This window comes from Anastrepha ludens, chromosome 4 (assembly GCF_028408465.1).
Source record: "Anastrepha ludens isolate Willacy chromosome 4, idAnaLude1.1, whole genome shotgun sequence".
NCBI classification, from domain to species: Eukaryota; Metazoa; Arthropoda; class Insecta; order Diptera; family Tephritidae; genus Anastrepha; species Anastrepha ludens.
The window spans coordinates 99,599,867-99,616,942 of record NC_071500.1 but is presented as its reverse complement, the minus strand read 5'-3'; the positions used below and the strand labels follow the sequence as shown (position 1 = coordinate 99,616,942).

Sequence of the window (17,076 nt, the reverse complement as noted above, 5' to 3'; positions counted from 1 at the left end):
TAATGACTACGTCAATAAGCAAAACTGTCATACCTGGGCTGAAGAGCAACTCGAAGCTATTCAATAGTAGCCCTTACAACCGTTTGGAGTGACTTATGGAGTAGAGGAATCATCGACCAATATTTCTGCAAAAACGAGACTGGCGCTAATGTAACAGTGAATTGCGAACTATAGCGCCATGATTTCCGATTTTTGATGCCGGATGCCGGAAAGTGAAGCCCGTTCTAACAATGGTGCTACTTCTCTTACAGCCCGTGAAACACTGGATTTACTGCGACGTTGTTTCGGTGAACAATTTATCTCTCGTCTCGCACCAGTGGATTGGCCACCACGATCGTGTGATATCCCACCTGTGGACTCTTATTTGTGCAGGTATGTAAAATCTAAATGCTTTGTGGATAGACCAAGCTCAATGGAGGTGTTGGAAGCCAAGTTATTCACCGACCGACCAACTAAAGTTATTCACTGACCGATGTCCTCCAGCGAGTCATTCAAAATCGGTGCTTACGGATGGCCGAATTACGGCGCAGTTGTAGCCCACATTTGAAAGAAATTATCTTTAAAAATTAAATTTCATGGATGGTTCTACACAAAAATAATAAACATTGCCCCATCAATTTAAGTTTTCGTTGTCTTATTTCAATTTGAAATCCGATACATTTTAATTGATCACCCTCTATTTAAAATCTATTTATTTATTATTTATTACGATACTGATCAAATTTTTTCAGTAAAGTTGTTGCAAATCAATAAATGTTGAATTCACCGAACTAGCCCCGATATTCCGGGTTTGTAATAACGGGATCCCGAAAATTCCGAAATTATAAAAATCTACAAAATCCACATTTTCAGTTAATACGCATTCATATACATATTCTAAATGCCTGTACATATGTACACATGCCCCACAAAGTCTGCGTTCCCCCGAATAGCCTTCCTAAATTTATTAAAAACAAAATAGAATATTATGATTAAATTGAAATCTTTACAATTTGTTTATTCACTACGGTCCCAGCTTTTAAGGGCAAAAAAAGAACAAGATTCCTCACTTCACTTTTTCGATAACGGGAAAATAATTTCAGCAGCATGTAAATGTGGCACCAAAAAGTCTGCGTTCAGCCTGTTTATTTTAATGATACCGTTACTGTAAAGATATTTTTCCTTGTTTATATTAATTTTTTATTGTTCATTACTTCGACTGAATGTTAACAAAGCTTTGTTGAACATTTTATTTATAACTGGAGATAATTAAAGAACATGGAAGGAAAGGGAAAAGAAATAAGCGTTTCTGAGAGGAAAATAATTATAAAATGTGGAAAGACGGAAAAAGTTTCCGAAATATTGGAAAATCTATTGGGAGAACGTGTTCCTCTATTCAGCGAGTTGTAACAAATTTTCGGCAAACTGGAATTTTTACATCTAAGCCCAGGTCAGGGCATCCGAAAAAATTATCGACCCCGGATTATATCCTCAAAATTAGTTGAAAACATAAATCAAACATTTAAAAAAAGTATTTGCACTGAAACTGCCAGAAAAGTTCTACGTCAAGCTGGATACCATGGTAGAGTCGTAAAGTAAAAGTAAAGAAAATAAAGTAAATTTTGTATATTCGGAATAAAAGGCCGTCAAATTGTTTGGCGAAAACCTGGAACTGCTCTTGAAAAGCAAAATCTTGTTGGCACGGTTAAGCACGGAGGTGGCGGGCTTATGGTTTGGAGCTGCATGGCGGCAAATGGGGTGGGTCAGTTAGAATTTATTGATTCGACGATGGATAAATGGGGATACTTGAATATACTAAAACGGAATTTAAAGCAAAGTGTAGAAAATCTCGGCTTATCAAGAACGTTTTGGTTTCAACAAGATAACGACTCGAAGCACACAGCCGAGATCGTTAAGCTTTGTCTCTTGTACAACGCCGCAAAACAGCTTAAAACACCGCCACAGTCCCCAGATCTTAACCGCATCGAGCATCTGTGGGATCTATTGGAAAAAAGAACTCGTCAGCAAGTGATTACAAGTAAAGAGGTTTTGCGGAGTGCCATGCAGGCTGAATGGAGAAAGATAACAGCAGAGGAAACAGAGAAACTAGTAAGTTCACTGCCAAATAGGCTGAGTGAAGTCCTGAAGCAACGTGGATATCCAACTAAACATTAAATTTAATTTTTGCATATAGCATATCATGTTTTTGTATTAGACTTTAACCCTCTAGTACCCAAGACTGCCTGTAGACGGCCTAAGTTTATTTCACGCTTATTCTCTTTTAAAATACCATTTCGTTACTTTTTAAACTCTTTCTAATTCGGGGAAGTCCCTGAATTATTGCTGGTGCATTTGCAGCAGCGTCTTGTTTTTTAATCAGCCGTCATAGTTATTTCAAGTCGGAAAATAGTGAAGTGCGGTCAAATTAATTATTCTGCAAATTAATTATTTTAAAAATTAAATAAAAATATTAGAAGTATATTTAGCTTATAATAAAAATTATCATAGTGTTGCTGGTTGTGTTCAAAATACGAAAGTAAAAATAATAACAAAAAAAGGGTTTCCTGTATTTTATAAACCTTTGAAAACAGCCCGTCTAGAGGCGGTCCTGGGATAACTCGGAATAAATAACACTATGCGGTAAGTTTGAAATTTTGATATTTTTAGAGGGGGGCTAAGCTTACAGTTTTGGTTTTTTTAGAAATGGATCAACGACAAAAGTGTAAATTATCATCCCTCAATGATGAAGATATTGCAACATTTTTGGATTTACTAGAAATCGACGATGATACAGACGTGGAAAAAGATTTGGAAGATCTTTTAGACGAAGATGTGGACAGTGCAGAATTACCTATTGACACTGGAATTAACGATGTGATTAACAGGGCGGTAAATTTGTCAGATTCTATAGTGGAATCAGAAGTGTGTGCCAATTTAAATGGAAGTCCCGCATTTGCACATGCATTATCCCCATCAATGCTGTTGTGACTGATACACCAGATATTGGGGCATCAGCGAATGTGGTGGTCCGATTGTTCCGCAATATTCCAGATTTTAAAAACCATATAACATATTTCGACAACTATTACACGTCACTGCCACTTCTGGTTTATCTAAAATCACGCGGAATACATTCGCTGGGAACTACTCGTTCAAATCGAATTCCGAATTGCAAACTTCCGACAGATCTTGATCTCAGGAAACAACCCCGTGGATATTCAACTGAATTTTGTGGATCTGCTTTAGGAGTTGACATTTCTTTATCAGTTTGGAAGGACAATAAAATAGTGCGACTCGCATCGAGTTACGCAGGCGAAAAGCCCTTCCAGAATGAAACAAATGTTATAAACAAGGAGTCGCGGTTCGTCCGCTCGGAAAAAAAAATTTGTTGATGTCGATTGCCCCAATGTAGTCCGTGAATATAATAGTCATATGGGGGGCGTCGACCTCATGGATGGACTAATTGGGCGATATAAGATTCCGGTAAAGAGCAATAAGTACACAAACCGACTTTTTATGCACCTGCTTGATATGGCCATGATAAACGCTTATGTTTTGTTCAGAAGAATTAACAAGATTGACACGCATGCTAGGCAGTACCAACTGCCGAACTTCCGGGCAGAGATCGCATACGTACTACGCAAACAACAATATTCTTCAATACCAAGAGCTCCAGGTCGTCCATGAAAAACTCCTCAAGTAAAATTTACCGGAAGAAAAGCTTACTTACCTCCTGACGACGTTCCTACGACGGAGTTGGACATTTTGCAAAGTTTTTATCACGCACCGGTAAAAAAAGGTGCGAATATCCTGGCTGCACCTCCGAAACTCAAATCGTGTGCCGAAAATGGAATCTGAATCTTTGTTTTTCCCAGCAAAAGGACTGCTTTCACAATTTTCACCATAAATAATTTGCACCAACTGCCTATTTATGCCCAAAAGCATGCCTTTCTTTTGTAGACATTTTTCTAAAACTATTTGAAATAAGACTGACTGTTTGTTTTGTATTGATTTCTGTTAAAAACTTTCTGTTTTGTTCAATAAAAGTACGTAATACACTGAATTTGCAAGTTTTTCTATTAGATTTTTTTTGGCGTTCTTTCCCAAAGCCGCCTGCAGGCGGGGTAAGGTTTTATCCCTATATAATCGGATCAAGGAACAAAATTTCACTTTCTTGATAAAGAACCTTAAATTTTACCACAATCCCCACCCAAAGCAATTTTTTTTATTCAAAAATAAAATTTGGGCACTAGAGGGTTAAGACTGAACGCAGACTTTATGGTCGCTTTATTTACTTGTTACAGCCATTATTCACCGTTATCTAAAAACTTATGTGAGAAATCTTGAAATTTATTTTTGTTTTTGAAACTTAAACATATAATAAACATATAAATATACCTTCTGCTCAAATATGAACGAGACGTTAACAATAAAACGGTCCGCGGATGACATATGGCAAAAATAAATTTTTTGTTTTTTGGTAGGATTGTTATAAGCTTACATGGCAAATTTCAGCGTACTATGTCACATAGTTTGTTTTCTGTGCTACTGTAAACAAGTCAAGCTCGAGTGTGTTCTTCGAATTCTCTTTTATGACTTCAATTGTCTCAAAATGTTTTCCACGGAGCGGCAACTTGAGCTTGGGAAACAGGAAAAAGTCACATGGAGCCATATCAGGCGAATACGGTGCTTGCGGAACGATATTAACATTATTTTTGTTCAAATAATCGCGAACAAGACGTGATGTGTGAGCTGGTGCATTATCGTGATGCAAGAACCATGACTTGTTGCCCCACAATTCCTTCCTTTTAAGACGAATGTTCTCACGCAAACGCTTTAAAACGTCTAAATAATATTCAGCGTCAACCGATTTTGCGATTTGTGCGATTTTCAAGCACAATTTCCTTTACTTTTCCGATGTTTTCGTCGTTTACTGATGTTGCTGGACGACGTTCATGAGGCAAGTTTTCAACCGATGTACGGCCCTCTTTGAACGATTTGTACCACTGGAAAACACGTGCACGCGGTAGAGCAGAGTCCCCATTTGTTGTCTGCAACATTTTTAAGGTGTCTGAAGCCGAAATTTTGTTGGAATAACAAAATTTCAAACAAATTCTTTGTTCAACTTGAATTTCCATCGTTAAATTCGAAGAACACACTCGAGCTTGACTTGCTTACAGTAGCACAGAAAACAAACTATGTTACATATCACGCTGAAATTTGCCATGTAAGCTTATAACAATCCTACCAAAAAACAAAAAATTTATTTTTGCCATATGTCATCCGCGGACCGTTTTATTGATAACGTCTCGTTCATATTTGAGCAGAAGGTTTACAAATTTATAAAAATTATAAAATCAGGTTGTGTGTTTCATGCACTAAAAAGTTATTGTAGGGTGAACGTAGACTTTGTGGGGCATGTGTATGTATTCATCCAATTATATTTTCTTGTTTATCCATTAGCAAAATTACTCTGCTCACTCGTCATATTATCATACAATTTATAACAGCGCCTTTAAAAATCAATTTGCATATATTTGAAAATCAGAAATGATGTTAAGGCCAACGAGGTGTGACCCAGTGCATATTTTTAGGGGCGAGTACGTACAATAAAAGAACGATCAACCAGTAGCACGACTAACCATAATCTAAATGCCAAATCTACAACTTAAATATTAACCAGTGCTGCTGTGTGTCCGCTGCAAATGTGTCACTTTAGGGTGCAGCGGCGAATAGCGAAAAGAAGAAGAGGAAGAAGAAGCAAAAAAAAAAATTGACACGCTTAACTAGCATGACTATGCAAATAAAAACATTTTTCTCTTTTTGCCCAACAAAGCGAGATTTAATGGATTTTGGGTGTGGTTAAAAAATGAAAATGTCTCCCACAAAATTGCAACCGGCGAGCTCAAACGGTCAAAATGCAATAAACTTGAAATCATAGTGACCTAACCAACCACGTAGGGAATGGTAAAGAAAAGATGCGGTCATAAATATTTGTAACTATGAATGGGGCTGCGAAAGCTTTCGGGCGTTTAGCAATGGCGCTTGTTACTACCAAATTTGGCTTCATTCCTTTCAGCCATTTAATCCATTTAATGGGACTTGAAAAGCTCATTAAATAGCCACAAATTGCCAACTGAGTTATACAAATTTACATTTTTTTTAATATAAATTCTATAGATTTACCGTTTATTTAATGAAAAAGGCAGGCCATTATGCAGCAAGCAGGCACTTTCATTTAGCCATTAGTTGGCTTATTTATTTTGCGTGTGCATGTCTGTGTAGTCCCACGCCCTTTGCCAAGTAAGCCAAGGTCAGTAGTTCAAATTCAAAGTGGGCCGTAACTTTTCAAATTCTCAATCAATATTGACATTTTATAGCTTCGTTAAATGGCATACGCAAGCTGTTATACCGAAAAACATAAACAAAACTGGGTTTAGCAGTAAATGCGCGTATGTGAGTGTGTGTGTGTTAACCGATGCCGTACACATTTCCCATTCCCATTTCCCAAAAGTATGTCTAATCGGCCTGTTTGCATGACAAATGTGCATTTCACAGCTTCGATATTACGACTATTCGTATTTGTTTTTGCTGCTAAGAACGATTCCAAGTTTTTTTCTCAATTTCAAATTTTCATAGCCAACTTTCATAATCTCCCGTTCTTGTTGCGCCAGAAATGATGACATCAATATTTTGTATTTTTTGTTTTTTTGCTATTTCCCATTCAGCACTGATTTGTCACAAAGCAGTCTGACTGACCGTCGTAAAAATTTGTTTTTCTCTACTTTATTAGCATTTTGACCTTTATACCGAAAACACTCCCAAAAATTATGCTCTGCTCGTGCCAAATTTTATCTATTCATATTTCTTGTGCTTATTTTATAGGGCTCTTACGAGTGTGCGGTCTCTCATTGGCGTACTTCTTCAAATTATACATTCGAAATTTAACCCACTCCTCTCTCCTCACTTGTCGCTGATAGTCGTTTCCCTGTTACATCCTTTCAATTTTTGCTTAACTGAGTATCCTTTTAACTCATCCTTTTACTAACTGTAATTTGAAATTTCATTTTCATTGCAGCGTAATTTAGTTGTTGTGAATTTGCCTTTGCTTCTATGACATATTTACTATCAAAGAATTTATGGCCAATTAGCATGTTTGAGTCACTTTTGCACATAAATAAACACATACACACATACACATCTATATTCGAAAGTTTGGCTTCATATTACCTTATTGATATTGGGGTCTAAAATTTTGTAGCTAATCAAGGCTTCCCACATAAATGCAGGAAACCAGGTGCAATTATTGATTATTGGGTGGAGTGAATATTTCTTTTAGAATAGTTGATTAATTCTTGTGAGGAATCTCGTCTAGTTGATAGAGTGTTGAATTTAATTAATTTGTAAAAGTAGCAAATTTAAGATGGGAGACAGATTATATGGATTCTCAGTAAGAACACAAAGCGCTTTTGTAAGGCCGAATTTGGGTTTTAGGAAAGTTTGCTTGATAGAAATGTACGGAGTTTGGTTTAATTTCTTGAATGAATTAGATTTTATAAGGTTTCTAGGATTGCTTTTTTTTTTTTTGGTGGGTGAGGGGGGTTCAAAATGCCCTCGCACTTTACAGCGACCACCGTCAACTATGTCAAATGGGGTAGCCACTAAAATAATTCCTCCTCCACTTTTGGGTAGACTTTCTTTCCGGAACTACTTTGGCTTACTTCGGAAAAAGGCCTAGAACGGTGTCCATTAAATTGACGAATACTATTCACCCATGTCTGGGTCCACCATATTTGTAGCCAGTTTCATGCTATAGGCTCGTCTTCTAATGTCTCTGTGCTGTCATACCAGTGGTATGTGAGGCTAACTCCCAGGTGCCTCTCGCATGTTATGCGCTATCGAGGTTTCCTTTGCATATGCAGCAAAACAGAGACATCGGAAGATGTTGCGATAATATTATGCCGTCGTGAGCACATGACACGAGCGTGTGCGTGTCGTCAGACCACCTCCACCTTGTTTGCAGAGAGACCAGCTCCTATCGAGGGCTGATTGGTTTTTCTCTGCGTTTTACGCTGCCACATCGCGCGTTGCAGGTGCAGCATTATCGTCTTTACAAAAGTTTTAACTGCGTTCCAAAAGTCAATTGATGCACACCTGTTATTGCTTAAGCTGTCTCGGACTCAGCTCTTCACCCAAGACTAACTCAAGCGTTCGACTTTCTTCATTGAAACGATCACAGAAGAAGAAGACTTGATCCGCGCTTTCTATTGCATTGTTACAGCTTGGACAGGACGGAGTGTCCTTCATGTGAAAACGATGGAGGTACTCCAAGAAACATCCTCAATATTTGGGTTAAATAGTGGTATACGTTACCTGTTCACTAATTCACTAATTTTGGGGATAAGTCTATAGGTCCGTTAACAGACGAGTCCCATCTGCTTTGCCACTTTTCTAACGAATGCAGACGTTCTGCAGCTTTCGCTTTAGTTGTAGGTTTTACTCCTTGTCTGTCATAAAATTATCCCATTTCCTGGACAAGTATATCTTTTGTGAACTTTACAGCGATGACGCAAACCGCGTCGTCTGATACTGTCCTGTATGCGCACGCGACTCTTAGTCCATTTTGTCGGTGCACTTGAGCTAAGGGTCTAACAATCGATGACATAGCTCTTGCCCATATAGGAGCTGCATATAAGATGACTGATTTTAGACTACTATTTAGTTGATCCATCTTCCAAGTTGCGACATGAAATTTTCAGAAACTAATTTCCAATTTGTAATGAGCGCACCTAAGGAACTTCAACTAGCAAATCGCATGAAAATTCAGCTTATTTTTAAGTTCTTAGACGCCGTATTCGATTCGCCACTTTGAATTTTCGAAAATTCTCACCGATTTGTAACGAAACACCTTTTAAATTATATGGTCCTAACCATGCAATAAATTGCTTGAATCCAAATAGAATAAAACGGAATAACTGCAGGTTTGCACTTCGACCTAAAAGCCTTTCATGCCTTCTACTATTCACAATACCTTATCCAAACCCAGTTGCCTAAGTAAACTAAAGATGGAGTTGGATTGGGTTCTCTTGGCTTGTATTGCTTCTGACCGCACCAGGCCGAGATTGCTATGGCAAAGCTCTCGAGAAGAAGGTGTGTACGAGTTTGCGGGGACTGATCGCAAAAACAGCAGGAATCGGTTGACCCGAAGACCTATACAGATAATAATAAAACATAATAATTGGCGCTTACACTTTTTTTGGGTGTTTGGCCGAGCTGCTCCTTCTATTAATGGCATGTGAATTGAGAGTTTTTTACAAATAAAGGTACTTAAAGTTTTTGCGTCGCCTCTGAACGGCAGATGGTTTTCTTTGTATGAAGAGTTTCTACAGGGCACAAACACACCCGGAGGTTTGTCAATTCCTGCCAAAGGGCGTTTGCGATTAAAATTTTTTCTTTCATTCGGTTTTCCATGCCTGGAATTTCAAAACTGAACACTGCCGAATGGTAGTCATGCAAAAACTCACTCGGCTACGTCTGCTCTTAGTCCGTCTGATTTAGTACACTTTAAGCGTCTGAATTGAGAAAAATAGTAGCACGGAAGGTGCAGAATCGTCTTCCCTTCTTCATTTAGATAGCTTTTGCAGAACTTGAGTGTCTGCGCGCTCAGCCTCTGGGTGTTTCAGTGCTAAGGCTATGTTTATTTAAGCTTAGCATCGATGTTGAAGTAACAGATTAAAAGGAAGTAATCTCTTGCGTTGGAGAGATCAGCTGAAGGACAGAAGGCGCCGGTTAGCACGAGAAAGAAACGACTGGTGCGCTTTGTTAAACCTGGTCAAAGTCGCTTAAAAAGTTATCCCGACAATCATGAACAAGTAAAAGAAAAACGAAATTTCGTGTGTTTAGCATTTAGAGTCGGCACAGTTCATTCACTGTTCGTACAAATTTGTTAAAAATAAATAGGTTTTATAGCATTAATTAAGAAGTTTTATATAGATTTGCAAATTCATCGGCCCTACAATTGCGATCGATATCGCTATGGCTAGGAACTCTTGTCTCACTTTTTGACGAACAGACTCGGTCATCTCGGTGAAAGATGAGCGACATGTAATGGTCGTCTAGCTGTCAGTGAAAATGTAAATATCATATTTCTGTGGCAGGACCTTTTCAGATAATTATTATCTTGAAAAACACTGTTCTAGTCGAAGAGCCATAAATTTAAAAATATTCCAGTTTTCCGGAATATACCTATATTTTCTACCACCATAACTTCAGGCTTTGGACCATCTGCGTATTCATGGATCGAATCGCGCTTTCTTGCCACCTCTTAGTCTCCATTCTTGAGAACATAAGAGCCGTAAGCGATGTGGTGGTGGCTTTAGGCGGGAGTACATAGTCCAAAGAGCTCCAAAATACAGGTCAGAATCCTACCGTGGTCGCAGCTGGTATTTAACCACTTTCGAAAACCCCAAGAGCCAATATGTGGGAAGATCTTTACAATATCACTTTTCCTCCAATATCCTGAAGTTATTCGAGTAGGCTGTTACTGACGAGGTTGCATAGCAGAGCTCAGATTACCCCACCCAGGGATGTAGCTCTGAGCGAAAATTCATCATCGAACGTTCCGCCTGGGGTAGGTTAGATACGGTTGAAGCGGTTGCCCACTAAGGCAGACACTTAGACCCTTAGAGCCATAGCGCATTGTCATGCCAAGTGAGGGACTTCTCCTTCTGTTCCACCTAATTATGCGCTTATAGTTTGCGTGATCAGCATTTGTGCCCGATGTAGTATTGCTTCAACTGATATATTTTTGAATGCACCCTCGACGTCTAAAAAAGCTGTGAGAGAATATTTCTTATAGAGAAGTGATTCCACAATCGTGACAACCAGCGAATGAAGTGCTGTCTGCACAGATTTGCCTTTACAGACTGCATTCTGGGAGATTCTTCCTCTGATATGCGCATCCCGCAAACATTCATGGGGTTTAACAAGAGGAACGACAGACTAATGGGTCTGTTATGTGTGGTTTCTCTTTCTTTGGTAATAACAACCTTGTCCCATGCCTTGGGAATGAAAGTAAGCCGGATCGCTTAAACCAAACTTCTCTACAAAAAATTGATGTTCCCAATTGTTCAAAATGCTTAAGCGAACAGATACCTGCAAAATTTCAAAAATTTTCATAAAATGTTAGTATGTATACAGTCTGTTACATAAGAGCGTGCTCACTGCTACACGTAGATAAAAAATCAGAGCGTCCTGTTTCTTTTTCTATGACATAAAGGGACCGCCGTAGCCGAATGGGTTGGTGCGTGATTACCATTCGGAATTCACAGAGAGAACGTTGGTTCGAATCTCGGTAAAAGCAAAATTATTAAAAACATTTTTCTAATAGCGGTCGCCCCTCGGCAGGCAATGGCAAACCTCCGAGTGTATTTCTGCCATGAAAAAAGCTCCTCACAAAAAAAATATCTGCCGTTCGGAGTCGGCTTGAAACTGTAGGTCCCTCCATTTGTGGGACAACAGCAAGACGCACACCACAAATAGGAGGAGGAGCTCGGCCAAACACCTAACAGAAGTGTACGCGCCAATTATTTTTTTTTTTTGTTTTTTAGAGGGCACCTCAGTCCTTCATGCGTTTTGTAAAAAGTCAGCTGTCTGTCAAATTTAGTCTTCAATTGAGTGGTTTTTCGAAATGAGTGCTGTTTACGCCTCTCGCTTTGAGGCAATTTTTCTATGTTTGCATGAAAAAGGGCCCAAATTAACGCAAACTGCTGCTGCGACATATATGAGAAAGTCAAAGCAGTTCGTTAGCAAGTGGATAAATCGCTATAAAAAAGTCTGTAACGTTTATGACTTTCCTGATTGCGGTTGCACTTCCGAAGTGTCGAAGACGAAAAAAAGATTCTCGCACGGTTCTCGAAAGATCCAACTATGACTTTACGTGGAGCTGCTGTGAAATTGAAAGCAAAAGATGTTGACATATATTACGGAACGTTTCGCAGGAACTTGCTTGCCAATAAACTGAAATATCGCAGTACTTTGGGAAAACCAAAGCTGAGTGCAAAACACGTTGAAAAACGAGTGGAATCGGCGAAGGAAAACTTGGACCGCAATTGGAGCAATGTAATTTTTTCCGATGAATCCTCCTTCTGGGCATTTCTGAGTATCAAACACGCCTGGACACGCCTCCACCAGTAGGATGTTTCAACGGACTGTTAAACACCCCGACAAGTTCCATGTTTGGTGGTGCTTCTCAAACAAAGGTTTCGGTACTTTGTTCTTATTTACTGAGAATTTAGATAAAGAAAAAATGAATAAAATATATCAAAATACTTTGTTACCATCTGCTAAGCAATGGTATAACAAGAAAAATGAAAGCTGAATCCTTCAAGAGGACAACGAACCGAAACATCGGAGTCGATCGTGTAGCGAGTGGAAGGCGCAAAACGGAGCTGTCACTTCAGATTGGCCATCTCAGTCAACGGCTGCAAATCCCATAGAAAATGTGTGGGCTTTCATGAAAATGTAGCTTCGCAGACGCAAGCCATGTAATTTTGATCAACTTTCTCGCCAAATTCGAAACATTTGAAGGTCTTTTCCGGTAGAATATGCAGAAAAACTAGTGGAAAATATGCCCCGACGATAATTGACAATGCAGGAGATTGGACTTGCTACTGAGGTATTTGCATTGAGTATTGACGACCAAATTATGAATAAATTTGCGAATTTTCGAAAAATCAATTGTTGTTATTATTTAACAGTGACCACGCGCTTATGTAACAGACTGTAACCCTTTAAGAATATGTCAACAAATTTTTAGAACGTACGTTTAAGTATTTCTTATATTATAGATCGTCGATCGTGTTCTTTTTTTTAAACCTATATTTTTCGAATTGGTGTACACGATAACTCGAAAAGTTATTAACCGATCTCTCTGAAATTTTGCACACATCTTTTTTATGATATTACTTTCTATAGGAATTTACAATTCGAAAATTTTTCGAAAAAATATTTTTTTCGAAGCAAAAATAGTAGGAAAGTTCGTCCCAAAACTCTGATTTTTTTTGAAGCATTTTATTCTGCGAATTTATTTTCTTAATAGGACTATCAATAAGTTCGTGCGGTTTTTTTTCGAAATTTGAAACTTTATTGACGTAAAATGGTTACAAATTTAATATTCAAAATATTGTCCATCGCTTACTACTACTTTTTCCCATCTTTCTGGCAATTCACGGATTCCCTTTGTGAAAAATTCGGTCGGTTTTGCCGCAATCCACGAATCGATCCATTTTTTGACTTCATCGTAATTACGGAAGTGCTGGTCAGCCAGGCCATGTTGCATCGATCGGAAGAGATAGTAATCGGATGGCGCAAGGTCTGGACTATACGGCGGGTGGGGTAGGACATCCCATTTGAGCGTTTCTAAGTATGTTTTGACCACTTGTGCAACATGTGGCCGAGCATTGTCATGTTGCAAAATAACTTTGTCGTGTCTATCGGCGTATTGCGGCCGTTTTTCTCGCAGTGCTCGGCTCAAACGCATCAATTGTCGTCGGTAGACATCCCCCGTAATCGTTTCATTCGGTTTCAGTAGCTCATAATACACAACACCCAGCTGGTCCCACCAGATACACAGCATAACCTTCAGGCCATGAATATTCTGCGCCGACGTCGATGTTGAAGCATGGCCAGGGTATCCATACGTTGCCCGACGTTTTGGATTGTCGTAATGGACCCACTTTTCATCGCCAGTCACAATTCGATGCAAAAAACCCTTTCTTTTGTGCCGTTGAAGCAGTTGTTCGCATGCCATAAAACGGCGTTCAACGTCTCTTGGCTTCAATTCATACGGCACCCAATGGCCTACCTTTCGGATCATTCCCATGGCTTTTAAACGTTTGGAAATGGTTGATTGATCAACTCCCAAAGTTTTTGCAACCTCTTCTTGCGTTTGAGCCGGATCTTGATCGAGCAATTCCTCCAATTCGGTATCCATGAACTTTGGCGGCGCACCCTCGCGTTCTTCGTCTTCCAAGCCAAAATCACCACTTTTAAAGCGTGCAAACCACTTCTGGCACGTTCGCTCAGATAGAGCATGCTCACCATAAACTTCCACCAAGATACGATGACTTTCGGCTGCTTTTTTCTTCATATTAAAATAATGAAGAAGAATTCCCCGCAAAAACACATTATTTGGCACGAAATTCGACATTTTCAAGTGTGGTAAAAATATTGTTGTTTACGCTTCAAATAAAAAACTTATACTGACGTTTGTGCCTTACGACAGTAGCTCTCCAATGAATGTTTGGAAATGTGGATCGATGGAATAATAATCAAGTTACGCCATCTGTTGTAAAACCGCACGAACTTATTGATAGTCCTATTACTATTTATTGTTAATTCATATAGAAATTATGACATTAATAAAGAAACAAAATTTTGGTCTTTTGTATTCAGGTTACTGATGCCGATGCTACAATGCCCGCCGGTTGAGAAGCCCCGCTGCGGCCTTCCTGGAAGAATTGAGTGTACATCCGCCATTTTAAATGATTAAAATAAAAAAAACATATTATTTTAGTTTAATAATAAATAAACTGTATGCCAATTTTGAAAAAAATATACTGACTTCTTCATTTTAAATAATTTTAATGAAAATCAGGGAAAGTATGGCCGTTTACAGGTATCTTTCCCCTTAAAAAAGCACTGAAGTTTCAGAAGAAAAAAAACCTTGCCTTTTTTTAGTTACACTGAAGTTTCAAAAGAAATAAATCTTATGGCCTTTGTTTAGTTACACTTATTATTTTATAAAAGTAAAAATTGGGACCAATAACTTCATAAAACTAAAATTTTTATAGATTTTTTACATTTTTAAAATGTAGAAAAGAAAATGTACCTTTCTAATATAAAAAGCCTTAATTTTTTTCCAAAATTCTTCCTTTTCAGAATGACCATTACACATTAAGGATACAGCGAAGCTAGCACCGTTCCTGTAAATCCACATACACACAACCACCAACAAACCCTAGAGAAGTCCTGCTAAGAGCATACTACTAATAACGAGAAGTTAATGAACGAAATAAAGTAAAATATATTGAATAGTTAAGATAACAATTTAGGCATAAGAAATAAATATACATACATATATATAAATGCATAGGTATAGACAGCATATAAATACAGAAAAGCGAAGCTATAATAAATTTTAACAGTCAAGTGTTTGTAAAAAGAAGTTAATGTAAGAGTAAGCAAAAGAAAAAGAAGGTGTATCGCTAGCTGAAGAAAGAATTTTAAATAAAACTCTTTTAAATGCAATAAGATTTTGTTTAAATAATTCAAAATTTTGCTCTAAACTTTCTTTTAGTTCTTTGTGTTTAGTACTGAAGGTAGTTTATTTTCATGCCATCTTCTCAGAGGGTTCGTTAGTAGACCAAATTGTTGAATAGAGCTGACATTGGGATGTATACTTGTTACACAATTGATCACAAACTGATGCACAGTTTGCGGTTGAGAACCGACTTTTTGGTGGGCATGACGACCCTCATTGCATGCAGATATATTTCATATTTCTTTCTATGCATAGTTTAAGGCTCGTTCGACATCACATCTTTTTTGTGTCGATTGTAATTTAAATAATAATAAAATTTTCAGTTTTGATGTAATATTGGCGATCGAAGTAACTACTTCTGGGCTTAGCTTATAAAAAAAAATGTGTATAAATACCTCAGATTCCAACTGTATATGAGTTTTTTTCAGTTAAAAGCCCAAATCTTTGAATTCAATTCCTAGTGAGGACTCGAGAAAAACGTTTAATATTTAAAGAAATAAAGCCCCGATTTCAATAAGCCTTTAGATTTTCGCCCAGACGGATGTGCATATTTTTCACAGGTGGCTCGCTGGTACATATATATTTTTTTCGTATTTAAAACGAGTTCCCAAAGGTAGCCGCATTTTTTTATTTTTTTGTTATATTGATAAAAGAAGAGATTTATACACGAAAAATTCTTCGTTGCTAAATTTTTCTAAAGATTGTGTGGATATATGAAATATAAATGGTAAATAACTGACTGAAAAAGAGCAATTTTTCAATTGTAACCCAGCCTCTGGACCCAATTCTGCAAAAGTGATTCAGTGTTTTGAAAGTTTAAACTTTTCATGCAAATAAAATTCAATTCTATTAGAATGGATAGTAAATATTTGACTAAAGAATATTTTTTTTAATTGGGAGCCCTATCCACAAACCCAAGTCCATGTCCACCGAAATTAATCCCGCTGTTCTGTTGGTTTGAAAGTTTAGTTTTATGCAAATAAATTTGCGGTTTGTTAGAATTTTTTCCATATTTGAAAATTCTCCTCAATTATCTGTTAAAAATACATAATTTCTTTCAATGAAAACGCTATTTATTATGGGCATAAATAAAATTAATATTTGATTAGTTTTTTACAAATAAAAATACAAACACTTCAACCAAACTGAACTCTGGTTTGCGGAGTTTAAGGAAGATAGCCGCTTATGCAAATTAAACTCTGCTCTACTAGAATTTCATCAGTATTGCTATACTCCCCAACAAATTGTATGGCAACCCTGCTTACAAACTAAGGTATCCCGAAGTGGGCCGAACTTTCTTCAAAACAGAAAGCAGGAGCTTTTTATGCGGAAAAAGTTCGGGTGCGTTAAACTTTTCTGAAAATTTATTTACCATTCATGTTTTACTGATATCTATATGTTTTTTTTTCAATGGCAACCCTGCCTACATATTTTTATTGAAGGCAAATAAAATGCAGTACTGTCGAATTTTCCCCTAAATTGTTGTATTTTTCATACTTTGTATGGCAACCCTGCTTACAAACTAAGGTATCCCAAAGTGGGCTGAACTTTCTTCAAAACAGAAAGCAGAAGCTTTTTATGCGGAAAAAGTTCGGGTGCGTTAAACTTTTCTGAAAATTTATTTACCATTCATGTTTTACTGATATCTATATGTTTTTTTTTCAATAGCAACCCTGCCTATATATTTTTATTGAAGCCAAATAAAGTCCAAATGGTAAATTTTTCCCTGAATTGTTGTACTTTTCATACTTTAGCGAAACAAATATGGGCTATTT

At 37.6% G+C, this 17,076-nt stretch overlaps 1 protein-coding gene across 2 annotated transcripts in view; it reads left to right on the top strand.

The window, feature by feature from the left end:
- LOC128860352 (cysteine-rich motor neuron 1 protein) overlaps window positions 1-16,664 on the top strand; it is a 258,225-nt gene extending 241,561 nt beyond the window's left edge. For both annotated transcript variants that reach the window (XM_054097831.1, XM_054097832.1), the window contains one exon: window positions 14,920-16,664. In XM_054097831.1, the coding sequence (XP_053953806.1) occupies window positions 14,920-14,938 (19 nt within the window). In that variant the 3' untranslated portion in view covers window positions 14,939-16,664. The remainder of the gene's footprint in view (window positions 1-14,919) is intronic.
- Window positions 16,665-17,076: the final 412 nt, after the last annotated feature.